The sequence below is a fragment of the Malaya genurostris genome, chromosome 1 (genome assembly GCF_030247185.1).
Source record: "Malaya genurostris strain Urasoe2022 chromosome 1, Malgen_1.1, whole genome shotgun sequence".
NCBI lineage: Eukaryota > Metazoa > Arthropoda > Insecta > Diptera > Culicidae > Malaya > Malaya genurostris.
Window position 1 is genome coordinate 1503776 of NC_080570.1, and position 14221 is coordinate 1517996.

General features: G+C 40.7%; 2 protein-coding genes across 2 annotated transcripts; one reads left to right on the plus strand and one right to left on the minus strand.

Moving 5' to 3' along the window:
- The first annotated feature begins 2369 nt into the window (after positions 1 to 2369).
- LOC131431408 (craniofacial development protein 2-like) lies at positions 2370 to 3972 on the plus strand. Its single transcript, XM_058597501.1, has 3 exons — positions 2370 to 3056; positions 3183 to 3467; positions 3964 to 3972. Exons 1-3 carry the CDS (start codon positions 2370 to 2372, stop codon positions 3970 to 3972), a joined length of 981 nt encoding a protein of 326 aa, XP_058453484.1.
- Positions 3973 to 5022: 1050 nt separating this feature from the next.
- Positions 5023 to 11986, minus strand: LOC131429380 (zinc finger FYVE domain-containing protein 26 homolog). Its single transcript, XM_058593461.1, has 4 exons — positions 11776 to 11986; positions 5792 to 11635; positions 5613 to 5734; positions 5023 to 5550 (listed from the first exon to the last, which is right to left on the minus strand). Exons 1-4 carry the CDS (start codon positions 11833 to 11835, stop codon positions 5112 to 5114), a joined length of 6465 nt encoding a protein of 2154 aa, XP_058449444.1. The 5' UTR covers positions 11836 to 11986; the 3' UTR covers positions 5023 to 5111.
- Positions 11987 to 14221: the final 2235 nt, after the last annotated feature.

Consider the following 14221-nt stretch of genomic DNA (forward strand, 5'->3'; position numbering starts at 1 on the left):
AAATACCGATATTTCAATTTTCGTGCAGATAAATAGCGATTTTCAGTTTTTGTGTTGGATTCCATAGGGGTAAACCAGGTCGAGCGACCTTTTTTTTTGGTCGCAAAATCAGTTTTCGCACTAAATCAATGTTTGATTTTTCGAGAAAGATATTGTACAGATAGATTTTTCCGCCAAATACAGATTTTTTAAAAAACAGTTGACAGCACTGGTGGACAGGAAAAATATAGAACAATACGATAGTCCCACGACAAAAGGGCCTAACTGCAAATGAGAGCCTCTCTTTGTTTACTTTCCCTTTTGGTTATTACGAAGCCATTATTGCAAATTTTCTGAAGTTTCCAATATAAATCGAAAGCTTGTAGTTTTATCTTGAAAGTTTTGCGAAGAGTAAAGCGTCAAACATAAAATCTGTTCGGTAAATCGTAAAAGAAAAAGTAAACAAAGAGAAACTGTCATTTGCAGTTAGGCCCTTTTGTCGTGGGACGGTCGAATAGACGATGAACAGAGCTGTCAGATTAGCGGCCCTTACACGATCATTAAAAGTGTCATTACTAAGTAATGACACTTCTGCTCAAACGCTCGTCTTTACTGCATTACTGTACATCATTACTTTTTAGCATTACACGTTCATTATTAATGATGAGCATTTGTAACTACTCCAGCAATATCAATATTTTTATTTTCGTATAGCTGAAAATAAATTTGATTTGCCATTGAAACGTTAAGGTTAAAGAAATATTAACAATTTAAATTTACACTTTGTCATTTTTTCGCGTATAGTTCTAAAAGCGGCCCTTACACGAGCATTAAAAATGTCATTTTAAATGATGACTAAGTAATGATGTATTTCAAATTTGTTAGAAATATCGTCATTACTGCACCATTACACGTTCATTAAAATGATATTATTTTTTAGTAATGACATTTTTAATGACTCGTGTAAGGGTCGCTAAAGATATTCAGCACTTCCACAAAAAAATAAGAAGAAGAAATAATGTTGGTAATGATGGAAAATCCGGAATTCCATCATTACTCGTGTCATTACTGAGCTCGTAGATCTTACACGATCATTAAAAGTGTCATTACTTTTTAATAATGACACTTTTAATGATCGTGTAAGGGCCGCTATTGACCTTTTTTTTGCAAATCTGCTGATTTGTATAAAATAGAGTGCCTATAACCAGATTTACGACAGTTGTTCGTTTGGAATGAAAGCTACCAGTTCCAATTGAGCAAACGACCTGTCAATTCAATGTGAAGCTAATGGAATGTTTTGAATTGTTGTCAACATTACGGTTGAGAAGTCGCCACTCTGGTTATAGGCACTCTAGTATAAAATAAGCTGATTTTGTTGCAGACTTCCTAAAATCAAGATTTTCACAGGAAATCTCGCTAAACCTATTTTGTGCCATATTCTTTATAGAGAAATTGAGTTTGCATACTGTTTCCAGATATTTGATTTTTTACCTGACATCTCTGAGAACAATAGTCGGTGAAATCTTTAGGGGACGGGTATAGCGTGATGGGATAGTCGATGCCTTTCACGCAGCCCGTCTGGGTTCGATTCCCAACCCCGCACATAGGGTCAGAAAGATTTTCTGGTCCGAAGAGGCGAATGACCTAAGATGTTATAATTGAAACAAAAAAAAAATAGTCGGTGAAGGATAATAACCTTCATAAAACTTTATTATACCCGGGCCCTGTGGTGGAGGAGGAGCACTATGAGGGAAGCTGAGCTGCAAGCAACCGGGCGGGTCATAGGTGGTGGATAATGCTTAGTCGCGATAGCAACTCGTTGTGACTCGCGACCCGAACCATGTAGCGGGGGCTGACTGCAGGTGTGGGTAGGACGAGGTAGTGGGCCCTACACGTTCTAGGCCTAAAAACCACAAGACCTAAAGCAGTTGGCCCTGACAAGGCGAGTTGGAGCCGCCTTTCAATATGCACCTGGCCCAAATCTCTCTCTTCTCGCGGTCCTTCAGCGTTACTGCAAGGTTGGCGCAGGCCTAGCTAGCCGCCCATAAAAAGAGCTTGCTCAGGAAGTTCAACAAGAAAATTCGGATGGATCTAATCGGCTCAGACCTTTGCGACGAAAACGGACAAGAGATTGGAAACTCGGTACGTGGAACTGTAAGTCTCTCAACTTCATCGGAAGCACGCGTATACTATCCGATATAGTGAAAGACCGCAAGTTCGACATCGTAGCGCTGCAGGAGGTGTGTTGGAAGGGGTCTACGGTGCGGGTCTTTCGCGGGAACCACACCATATACCAGAGCTGCGGCAACACACACGAGCTGGGAACAGCTTTTATGGTGGTGGGGGAGATGCAAAAGCGTGTGATCGGATGGTGGCCGGTCAGCGACAGAATGTGCAGGTTGAGGATCAAGGGCCGGTTCTTCAATATCAGCATAATTAACGTGCATAGTCCCCACCTCGGAAGTAGCGATGACGACAAAGACGAATTCTACGCGCAGCTGGAACGTGAATACGATCGCTGCCCAAGACATGACATCAAGATCGTCATCGGCGATTTCAATGCTCAGGTTGGCCAGGAGGTGGAGTACAGACCGGTGGTTGGAAGGTTCAGCGCCCACCAGCAAACGAACGAGAACGGCCTAAGACTCATCGACTTTGCCACCTCCAAGAACATGGCCATAAAAAGCACGTTTTTCCAGCATCGCCTCCTGCACCGATACACCTGGAGATCACCCATGCAAACGGAGACACAAATCGATCACGTCCTGATTGATGGACGGCATTTCTCGGACATTATCGACGTACGAACCTATCGGGGCGCTAACATCGACTCGGACCACTACCTTGTGATGGTTAAGCTGCGTCCAAAACTGTCCGTTATGAATAACGTACGGTACCGGCGCCCGCCGCGGTATAATCTGGACCGACTGAGGGACACCGAGGTCGCGACTGCCTACGCGCGGCATCTCGAAGCAGCGTTACTAGCGGAGGAGGGGCTCAATGATGCTCCCCTGGAGGACTGCTGGACCAGAACTAAAGCAGCCATCAGCAATGCTGCGGAGAGCGTCCTGGGATACGTGCCAAGGAGTCGACGGAACGAATGGTTCGACGGCGAATGCCAGGAGATATTGGACGAGAAGAATGCAGCACGCGCAGCGATGTTGCGTCAAGCCACCCGTCAGAACGTGGAATCGTATCGACAGAGACGAAAGCAGCAAACTCGCCTTTTCCGGGACAAAAAGCGCCACCTGGAAGAGTCGGAGAGAGAGGAGATGGAGATGCTGTATCGTTCTCAGGATACACGGGCGTTCTACAGGAAGCTGAATGACTCTCGCAACGGCTTCATGCCGCGAGCCGAAATGTGTAGAGACAAGGAAGGTGGCATCCTGACGGACGAACGTGAGCTGATCGAAAGGTGGAGGCAGCACTACGATGAACATCTGAATAGTGCACAGGCGGACAATCAGGCGTTGGAGGAGGAAGATTATGTCAGTGTTACAGCTGACGGAGATGTACCAGTGCCCACTATGAACGAGGTCAAGGAGGCTATCCAACAGCTCAAGAGCAACAAAGCAGCTGGTAAGGATGGTCTAGGAGCAGAACTCTTCAAAAGGGGACCGGAGAAACTGACGGAATGCATGCACCGAATAATCGAAGAGATCTGGGACAGAGAACAGCTACCGGAGGAGTGGAAGGAAGGGGTCATCACCCCGATATACAAGAAAGGTGACAAATTGGACTGTGCAAACTACAGGGCAATCACAGTGTCAAATGCCGCCTACAAAGTGTTATCCCAGATCCTGTTCCGGCGCCTATCACCACTGGTAAATGGATTTGTCGGGAGTTATCAGGCCGGGTTCATCAACGGCAGATCAACAAACGACCAAATCTTCACTATACGGCAAATCCTCCAAAAATGCCGTGAGTACCGGGTCCCGACGCATCATCTGTTCATCGACTTCAAAGCCGCATACGACACGGTAGACCGTGTAGAGATATGGAAAATTATGGACGAGAACGGCTTCCCTGGGAAGCTGACAAGACTGATTAAGGCTACGATGGATGGTGTACAGTGTTGTGTCAAGATTGCGGGCGGTTTCTCGGAACCGTTCGAATCACGTATGGGATTAAGACAAGGTGATGGGTTGTCCTGCCTGCTGTTCAACATCGCACTTGAAGGAGTTATGCGAAGAGCGCGGTTCAACATGCGGGGCACGATTTTCACGAAGTCCGGACAATTCGTGTGCTTCGCTGATGACGTGGATATAATCGGTAGAAACAAGGAGACGGTAGCAGATCTGTATACCCGACTAAAGCGCGAAGCGGCACGAGTAGGACTGAGGATAAATGTGTCTAAGACAAAGTACATGCTGGCTGGCGGAACTGAACGCGATAGGCAACGTCTGGGCAGCAGTATTACGATCGACGGCGACGAGTTCGAGGTGGTTGACGAGTTCATCTATCTTGGCTCACTGGTGACTGCGGACAACGACACCAGCCGGGAGATCAGGAGGCGCATTATATCCGGAAGTCGTGCCTACTATGGACTCCACAAAACATTGAGATCCAGGAAACTTCACCCCCGCACGAAGTGCACCATGTACAAATCACTGATAAGACCGGTGGTTCTCTACGGGCACGAAACGTGGACAATGCTCGAGGGGGACCTGCAAGCACTCGAAGTCTTCGAAAGGAGGGTGCTGAGAACGATCTTCGGTGGTGTGCAGGAGAATGGAGTGTGGAGGAGAAGAATGAACCACGAACTAGCGCAACTCTACGGTGAGCCAAGTATCCGGAAAGTAGCCCAGGCTGGAAGGGTACGGTGGGCGGGGCACGTCGTGAGAATGCCGGACAACAGCCCCACCAAGTTGGTGTTCACCTCTAATCCGGCAGGTACGAGACAAAGAGGAGCGCAGCGTTCACGGTGGCTGGACCAAGTGGAGCGAAACCTGGATAGTATCGGGCGCCGACGTGGTTGGAGGCAAGCAGCCATGGATCGAGTTACATGGAGAAGAATTGTTGATCAGATAAAATCTTGAAGGATGTAATATCAGAAATATATATAAAACTTTATTATAATAATGATAAACATTAACAGACACTTAAAAATCAACATCAAAGAAACAATAAATTCAAGGTATATCTTTAGTCCACCCTGTCAACTTCATTTCACACAATCTTTTCACGTGAACTTGATTCAACACATCGGCCTGTCGGGCGATCTTCCGAATATCTCCAATCCTTCCAGTTTTATTCGCTAACAGATATGCGGTCTTCAGTTGACCAGTTACAATATAGCAGTGGATCTTCAATCCAACATCGTTGATTCGTTTAATCAAAGCTTCGAGGGATGTTTTTATTTGTGAGCTGTTTCCGTGAATAGTAACAGCCGTTTCTACCGAGGTTTTGATTAACTCGTCACAAAAGCTGCTAGTATCTGTGGTAGGAGAACTGTTACTGACAATTGCTTGAAGTAGCTTTTCGATTTCATCCATTTTGGTTTGATTGATTAAATGTTTGGCTGCTAAACCGTAAACTCTAAGTCTATTCAAGTTAAAATCTTGAATTACTCTGTAAAAAAGTGGAAGCATGTCACTGTGTACTTTCTGATAGTTTAGTTGAATGCTACGTACCTATAAGATAAACCAAACCCTTCTTCAATATTTTGTCCACAGATCAAAATCAATACGGCCAACTGAAGTTTCTCATGAGTTGTTCCGAATAGCGTTGGAATTTTCGACGACTCAATGAATAACTGCAAGCATGCTAAGAACTGAAAGCATCTGAAGGATTTGTACTATTTAGTTCTTACCTTTGGTAGTATTCCTATCACATCCCGTTCCTTAGATTCACAGTTTGCTAGAAATTTTGTAACTTCCAGCTGCCGTAGAATGGTATTGATATGGTTATTCAGTTCTTTCGGTTCCATTTTCATTAAAAGGCTTTTATGAGTTTCGCTCCGGTCACTCAGACTTTTTATGCTAATTTCCTCCCAGTTGCAAAGCTCCAGCTCTGCTTGCAGATGAGCTACGCTATTTTTCAAGTGGAACGTGTTTCCTTCCAGATCAGTGAAGTTTTTCACATCCAACGAGTAGAATCGCACGCAGGTCATGCTAGCCCGAATCGGATCCCGTAGCAGTAGTTGAAGATTGTACAAACAGTTTAGCATGCGATTAGTTTCAAGATAGCGGCACGTGTGTATGACGTAGCTCTTCCAGACTAACAACGTCTCGTCTATGTTGCTCATCACTTGTATTACGGTTTCTAGTTTTCCGGTTTTCAAAAACGGCAAGACGATGGTTTGGAGAAAAACTTCGGGATCAACTTGCTGCATCAGGGTATATTTCATAGCAGGAAAAATCTGCCGATGCTTGATCAAAAAGCAAATAATATCATGATGTGCACCGTAGCTCAATAAATAAAACATAGATTCTTCGAAGAATCGGGTACTCATTATGCAATCAAGTGCATGCAGGTAATCCGTTGATTTGTTACTAGCGAAGGCAGTCGGTGGTTCGCGGTTTCGCAAGGCACGTTTCTCAGGCAGAAAATCTGTGAAATTTCCTTTCGAAATGTGTTTCAGATTTGAAAGAGTATTTAGAACGTTCAAAGCCGGCTCATGCAGGGGAATGTTGTCCTTAACTTTCCGATGGATACTGAAAGACAGGGAAGTGTTTGAATTTTTGATTACACTTGCCCTGGCTATTACTTCTGGAGGTTGAGCTTGGGCTGTTGTTTCCAAAATAGTAACAATTTCCAGTAGTAGCGGCGGACTCTTAAGTGGTCTTTTAACTGGAACAATTGCCTTATAGCTGCATAAGTTCGTTTCCGGGGACTCGATACAATTTAAAACTGTGCTGTAATCAGCATCGGTTGACAACTTCTGTAGACAGTAGGAAAATTTTTCCCTAGCAGTTTCATAACAACCAGCTCGCAAGCACGTTGTTCCCCATGCAGCCATAACTCCACTGGTTGCGAAGCCACACTTGAGCGAAAGTTCGAGAGCAAGCTTCCACTTTTCTGCCTTCACGAGGGCGTCTCGTAATCTGCGCAAATTTGCACTAGTCATCGATTCCTGTAGGAGCAATGATTCGCAGTCGTTGTTTACGATTGACAATATTATTTCGGCATGTTCCTTCATTTTGTCAGCCTCGGAAAATTGCAATCCCCGCACTTTAGCCGCCAGCGTGAGATTCAGTAACATTCGAGCTACTAGAGCGTAATCAATTTCCGGATTAGGACGACCTGGTTGGATAGGTCGTAGTAGAGATTCCAGCTTGGCACAGTGATACAATAGGAAGTTAGAAATTTCCTCGTTCTGATTGTGAAGATTGCAGATGGCCAAACATTGGTTCGTCGAGGGTGCATATTCGTAGCTGTATTCCTCTCGTATAATGTTATCGTTTCTTACATTTCCGGTTAACTGCCACTGGTCAAAGTCGTTCACAGTGACTGTTTTTTCACTGTGCGGAATTGTTACGCTTGGTTTAATCTGCGATTGTTTCACGCAGTCAACACAAGCTCTTACGGGAACATTCTCATACAATACCGGTATTATCAATTTCTTCTTGGAACACGAGTGACATATTACTCTGCCACATCGGCGGCAATGATGGCGTCTGTTTAGCATGGAGAAAACGTTTCGTCGACAGCACATACAATGCGAAGCGTCTTCGTCATTGATCCATGCGTCCCTCGTTGGCACTTTTTTGGGCATAATAAAAGCTCCACAGAGAGAATCTAAGCTACTTAAATCTCCGCTTGGATCATGCATCGATTCTCCCGATGTTCCGCTGTCTCCGAAAATCCGATAGTCCAGCGCTTTCCCAGCGTAGATCCGAAGTAAACAGTCGATGCACTCGTTCGTTAGAAATTGATCGTCATGACTAGAATCCAAATCAATAGACCCGCTTAAACGACCGGTCGATCGTAGATCGCGAATATATTCACGCTGTTCATAACATATCTGACAAACGTTCTCCAGCAGTAATGAACGAATCGATGACATGACACACGTGAGCAGTTCTAGTTTGGAGTTCATTAAATACTGCTCGATAATGAGTAATGGCCGACTTATAAGATGCCAAAGCCGTTCAGATTCACTCATCGGCAGATGGTCGAAGATTTTCAATGAAATGCGATATTTTTGATATTTTTTTCGATTCTCACCATGTTTTTCCAGATATTCTACAGCGTGTCTGATAACTTCATGGTCCTTGACGCCAAGTAAAATTGTCTCATAGAATTGAACAACGGTTTCAGTGGACATTCGTTCAATCAATTCCAGTAGAACCGAACAATTTTCTTTGTCTTTTGTTGCCCTGATTACGGCGAGTGTGAAAATATCCAGCAATGTGTTATCTTCATCGCATCGCAATGGGTGAATCTCAATCCACCGGGAGCATAGATGATATTCCTTTTTCTGGATGAGTTGATGTATTACTAAATCTTTGTTACTTTCCGAGAGACTTTTAACCGTACGCCAATCATCGATTTCCATAATTGTACCAACTTCTTCGTACACCTGCAACTGGAAAAGCCAACTTTCCAGATGTTGTCTCGTTAATAGATTAATTTCTGAAGCATGTTTCGATAGGAGAATACTTTTAATCAATCGAATTATACTCTGTGCTCTTGGTAATCTTTCGCCTATCTTAAGTAAATATTCTACCTTCAGTACGACATCTTTGGTACCATGCAGTATGTCCTCGGCAGGCATTTCATCCATTAGATCCGCGGATTTCAAGAAAGTGGATACAATTTCATGACGAAGTTTTTGGATTTCATGGTTTTTCGGATTTTTGATGCATTTTAAGGTATCCAGTATTTTAATGCGTTGCAGCTCCGGAATAGTATCAGTCGTAGTGAGCACATCCAGTTGAGGCTGATCGAAATCCAGAACAGCCGATATTCTGCTACTGTACAGTGGTGCTATAGTACGGAAACATGGTAAATCATGCAGGCGTTTCAATAAATTATCAGCCTGATCCGGCGAAACAATCGTTTCAAAGAGGACTCCTAAAAGCTCGTTTTTTTGTTTGATGAATTCTAACATTTCTGTGTTAGCACTAGCATCAATATTCTCAGATTGCTTTTCAATGTCATTAAATAATTTCCTTGCTATAATGTGAACTAAGCTCGAATTGGTTCCTATGGCTAAACTTTCTAAAATAGGCAAGGGAACTCCATCCTCGAAAGCCAATGCAGTGATCATTGTTGCTAGATCAGTATTGATCAAGTTCTCTGCATTCGGATCAACGCTCCAGTTGCTCTGAAGTTTACCGAGCTGTTGTATTCCTTCTGTAAATATCTTAATTTTATGGAACCCGTGCCATTGTCCCTTCCTGTCGTGCTGTCGTAGATCTTCCAATGATTTCAACATTTCCATCTGGTAGCGAGCATCTAGTGTGATGCTCAATTGAGAAGGTTCCAAAGGACAAACATCATTACTCAACAACGCGTGCAGTGTCATTGATTTTCCGGCAGTGGCAGCACTCCGAAATTGTTGTAAATCATCAATTAATCGTTTCAGAAAAGCTACGTAGGTATATCTGATCACGTCCTCGGAATTAGAGCTGTACAAACTTTTCGATATCATATTATACATAGTCAAATTCAAGTCATAGCCCATTGACAAACCTAGCAGGAGATCCATGACATGGATATTTCTTACGGAGTCGCCTAGAAAATGTTTCAGGAATGGATATTGCACTACAAACCTTTCGAGCAGATTCAATTCTTCCTCGGTTTGTTGAATTTTTTGCCCACTTGAAAAGGTTTCAATCGTACTGATGATTTTGGAGGCTTCGAACCCGATAGCGGTCTTTGTGCGAAGATCTTCCAATACGGAACATTTTTCCTCCGGTTTCTCTTGTTGCATGTGAGTGTAGTTCGTGATTAAACTGATTAATTTTTGCTGTATTTGGGAAAAGCTTTCCAAAAAGCTTAGATCCTGTCCCACAGGAGTGCTACTAATTTGATTAGTTTTTATTATCGTTCTGGCAGCGTCTAGATTGTGACTAGCCAAACAAAGTGTGGCAAGTTTTTCTGGTGTACCAAACATTTTGGAAAACGTGTTTCTTTGTTTGGTAATAATCGGCTGTATTACAGGATCCGCTAATGAACTAAGTTTACTGGGCAGTGGAAGCGAATGTTGCATCGCTCTAGTGCCGTTAGATCCACTAGATGAGAACTGCGATTGGTATGATCTACGTTTCGAATGCTTCTTTCTTGGCAAAGTTGCATATTTGTTGCTTCGATCTGGCATGGATTCTACACTATGAAATACTTGCATGTCATTTTCTTGAGCAAAATCCGCCGGTTTCGCAATAATCATGCAGGAATCCACATCCACTAATTTAACTGAAGCATCTGATTTCGTTGAAATACTTGCAACAAGGGTCACTCTCCAGAGGGTGTCGTTGATAATATCAAGACAATTGTTGAATCGCTGTTTTATTTCTTCATCAATGTTGGCATAACTAACCGTGTGCTTCCTATGCATGCAAACCAGTTTCATACAATTCAAAATAGCTTCTAGAACGACATCGGAGCACATAAAACCAGTCTGTCCTGGCAATTTCTGTGGAACATGCTCAAACCGCACAAATAGCAAGGTGAGAATACTTTCCAGTATTTCTACAAATATTTCGATACTTTCAACAGATTTGAGTGTGGCTCTAATACTGGAAATTCTACTTTCAAAAACACTTTCGAAACTTTTCAAATGAGTAGATTTCTTCATAATGTCCATGATATACGTCCATACCATTAACATGCGCATACATTTATAATCCTCACGCTGATCTGTACATTGCACATCCGAGTTTGACGTTTCTAAAATTGTTTCATTCAACCCATCATTCTCTTTGATAATTTCAAGTAAATTCTCATAACGCGATGGAACAATTTTTATATTTTTCTTCAAATACATAGCAATGACTGACGAATCTTTAGCGTAATCTTCAATGCGTGGAGGATTTTCCAGTCCTGCAAAATGTTCCTGGAGCAGTAAAGTGCGCTTCATTTCTAGAGAATATATAACTAAAGTATTATTTGCGGGATTTTTCCAATCCTCAAATATTGATGAAATCCCTCCTTTAGCATTGAGATACCTTATCAACTGAAAAAATTTTATATACGTTTTAATTTCTTCGTTTTGGAACGGTATATCGATGGTATCCAGAACACTGTGTAAAAAATGCCGTCGGCTCTCAACTACCATAAGAAGATACTGTTGTTCCGGTGCCACTTTCATACACTTGATAAAATTCTTTAACAACTTCCGAGACTTTCTAGAAAGTAATGCCAACAATATCAGCTCTCTATCAATTCGATTCTCCTCTAACAGCTGTAAAAGGATTGGCACTAACTTGTTTACCACATCAGTGGAAAGCAAATTATTCGATATTAAGTTGTAGAATTTATCATTATTTTCCTGCGTGAAGCTGCCAAGAAAATCCATCATACCCTGATCACAAATTTCCCGGATTGTATTATTTTTGAAAGGAATTTTAGAAGTCGCAAGTAACCGTAGCAGCTGACAGGTTGGGTAAGGATTCTGTACCAAGTTCTGTAGAAGGAAGCTGTAACTTCGTTTAGACAATGCCGCACCGTCTTCATTCTCATGAAGTGTCTTGTAGTATGTTATCAGCTCCTGAAGAAAAAAAAAGAAACGGAAGATTTTTCATAATAAATAGTAACGAATCTACCCAACAGATTCGTACATTAAAGTTGAAGAAATGCAACGATATCGTGAATCATTGTCACTAGATGATCAGAATTTTAAGTACTCACCTTCCCAATTGGAACGCTTTTATCAGAAAGCAGCTCCCAGTACTCGTTAAATCTATCCATTGCAAGAATATTCTTTTCTTGAATGGAATCACATTAGTTAGTGACAAACTTTCACAAGAGATTATACTTCAAACGAATGAACTTGTGCCATTGAACTGATAAGAACAGCATAAAACCTTTTGTTTACAGTCTATAGTGCAATGTTGTTTTATGATGTATGCGACGGGATATTTCATAACACACAACATTTGAAAAGGTCCAACTTCGGACATAATAGACAAAACATTCTTACACTCTTCTGAAAAAATGCTTAATTTATGGCAATTGTCGCAAAATTGAAATGTGCTTGTTTAGAGATGATATTTTCAGCAAGAGCTGTCAAATCGGTAGAAAAATTTCTACTTACTCTACCTTTTCAACGATTTCTTATGAAAACGGGAAAATTCATTTGAAAAATCATAGTAGAAGCTGAAGAAAAAGTTTTTACTCTAAAGTGGTAATGTTGATCTTAGTTCATTGTGCGAAATCTACCGTTTATTCAGAATAGAGTATTAAATTTGCTTTGATGCCATTTTTCAAATGCCTGGAAATAACAAATAAAGTATCCAAAATAAATAGTACTCGATCGCTATACATTCTAGTACTCGAGAAATCAACATTACACTGGTTTCTGTTTAAAAAATGTTGATCCGAAAAAACCTAACCTGACACAATTTCACATAATTCTTTAGATTTTCCATGTTCAATCGTAGTTTATACTAAAAAAAAGTAGTAGTAATCACTTTGAAATCGACTTTCTTGTACTCCGAGTGTATTTTTATTGCTGATATTTATTTGTACTATCGAATAAACGATAAAAATGTTGCAAATCACTACTGCCGATATGAAAATTTCCGAAAGAATCCTCCTTTTCTTGGTTCCATTTTTCATTGGCAGGTGTCGCTACCGGTTAATCAGCTTTGCGACAATTACAGTTGAATTCATGGTTTTTTTTTATAGCTGCCAATCCCAAGTAACATTCCTAATATTAATAAATACTTGTAGCTGTCTTCAAGGCTACATCACAAATCTTTCATTAAAACTTTGAACTCCACGAAAGTCTATTGCAAATAATATAATAGCATGTTCCTGCCAAGTGGACCATTCTTCATAAGGTTTATTAAAGCAAAGTGAAAAATCGGCATAAACCTGTGTTGTTTTTTTAAATGATTCAATATTCATTGAAGATTTTGAAATCAACTTAACGACCAACATTGAATTTATTTGGATGAAATGATTTCCATAATGAATAAACTCTCGTGCATGTGAATAAAATAAGAATTATAGCTAATCGCTTTGCAATAACTGCGGGTTTTGCGAAAGTTTTTTGTTTTATAAAAATTATTTTTCGTGATTCATCGTCGTTTTCGTATAAATCTATTTCGTTGCATCCAAACTTGTGCATACGTTTAGAAAACGTCCATGATATTCTCTTGTTTTTGTATTTCAAAGTTTTTTTTATGTCAACAAATGCTACGGTGTACTCGTAGAACATCAAAATGACGACCATGAAATTTTCCGTAATGCAAATTACACTTAACTTAAAATCCAATCCATTTTCCACTGCGTGAAACTGTAATCCAATAAATACCAACACACACAAAACTAGATTTATGAAAGAATTGAACTGACAGTATTTTAAAGAGAACGGTTAAAAGCTATATAAAGGGTGTATGCATGGTTTTATTCTAGAACAAGTTGTTTTATTTCTACACTCAGGCAAATTGAGTAGTGAAAATCATAAGGCAAATCTTATGATGCATCAAAAATCACCAAAATCGAAATTTCATAAGATAAATATGAAAAATATACCTCTGCAATATACATCTTATCTATCACTATTATAGTTTTCATACGAACAACTTATGAACTTCACAATATATGAGAGAAGTTATGTTTATCATAGAATTTTCGCACAATGTTCCTAAAAATTTCGTATAAATTTCATAAGGCGTTTTATTGGAATTCCTGTTTTCGGGATTTCATAAGGCGATCTTATGATTCGCTTACGATATTCTTGTGGCTAAAAATCATACGAAATCATTATGAAATTCCATATATTTTTTGCCTGAGTGTAGTTTAATTGTAAGTCCGGGAAAAAGATTTAATAAAAGTTAAAAATATAAGTGATGCTTGGAAATAATTCTCCTCTCAACATTCACTTCCCAAATAAATTGTAAATGAATTATGACTGATACGGTAAACAGTACACCATATGGAAAAGAAAACTTTTCTTTTTTCTTTAGTGTCATGCTATGCTCACCAGAACCTAAATTCTGGACCAGGATTCAGGAACTGGAACTGAATTAAAGAACTAAATTCGGCACTTAGACCAACTCAGAATTGAGTTATAAAATTCAGGTTCGAAATCCAGATCGAGAATTCAGTTCATGAATTTAGGCATGTT

Excerpts from the sequence above, each read along its gene's own strand:
- LOC131431408 (XM_058597501.1), top strand. The coding sequence starts at position 2,370 with ATGTGCAGGTTGAGGATCAAGGGCCGGTTCTTCAATATCAGCATAATT. Across the intron at positions 3,057-3,182 it reads CGGAGAGCGTCCTGGGATAC|AGACGAAAGCAGCAAACTCG; the intron begins GTGCCAAGGAGT and ends TCGTATCGACAG.
- LOC131429380 (XM_058593461.1), bottom strand. The coding sequence starts at position 11,835 with ATGGATAGATTTAACGAGTACTGGGAGCTGCTTTCTGATAAAAGCGTT. Across the intron at positions 5,735-5,791 it reads TGATAGGAATACTACCAAAG|TTATTCATTGAGTCGTCGAA; the intron begins GTAAGAACTAAA and ends GCATGCTTGCAG. Across the intron at positions 5,551-5,612 it reads GGGTTTGGTTTATCTTATAG|AGTAATTCAAGATTTTAACT; the intron begins GTACGTAGCATT and ends ACTTTTTTACAG.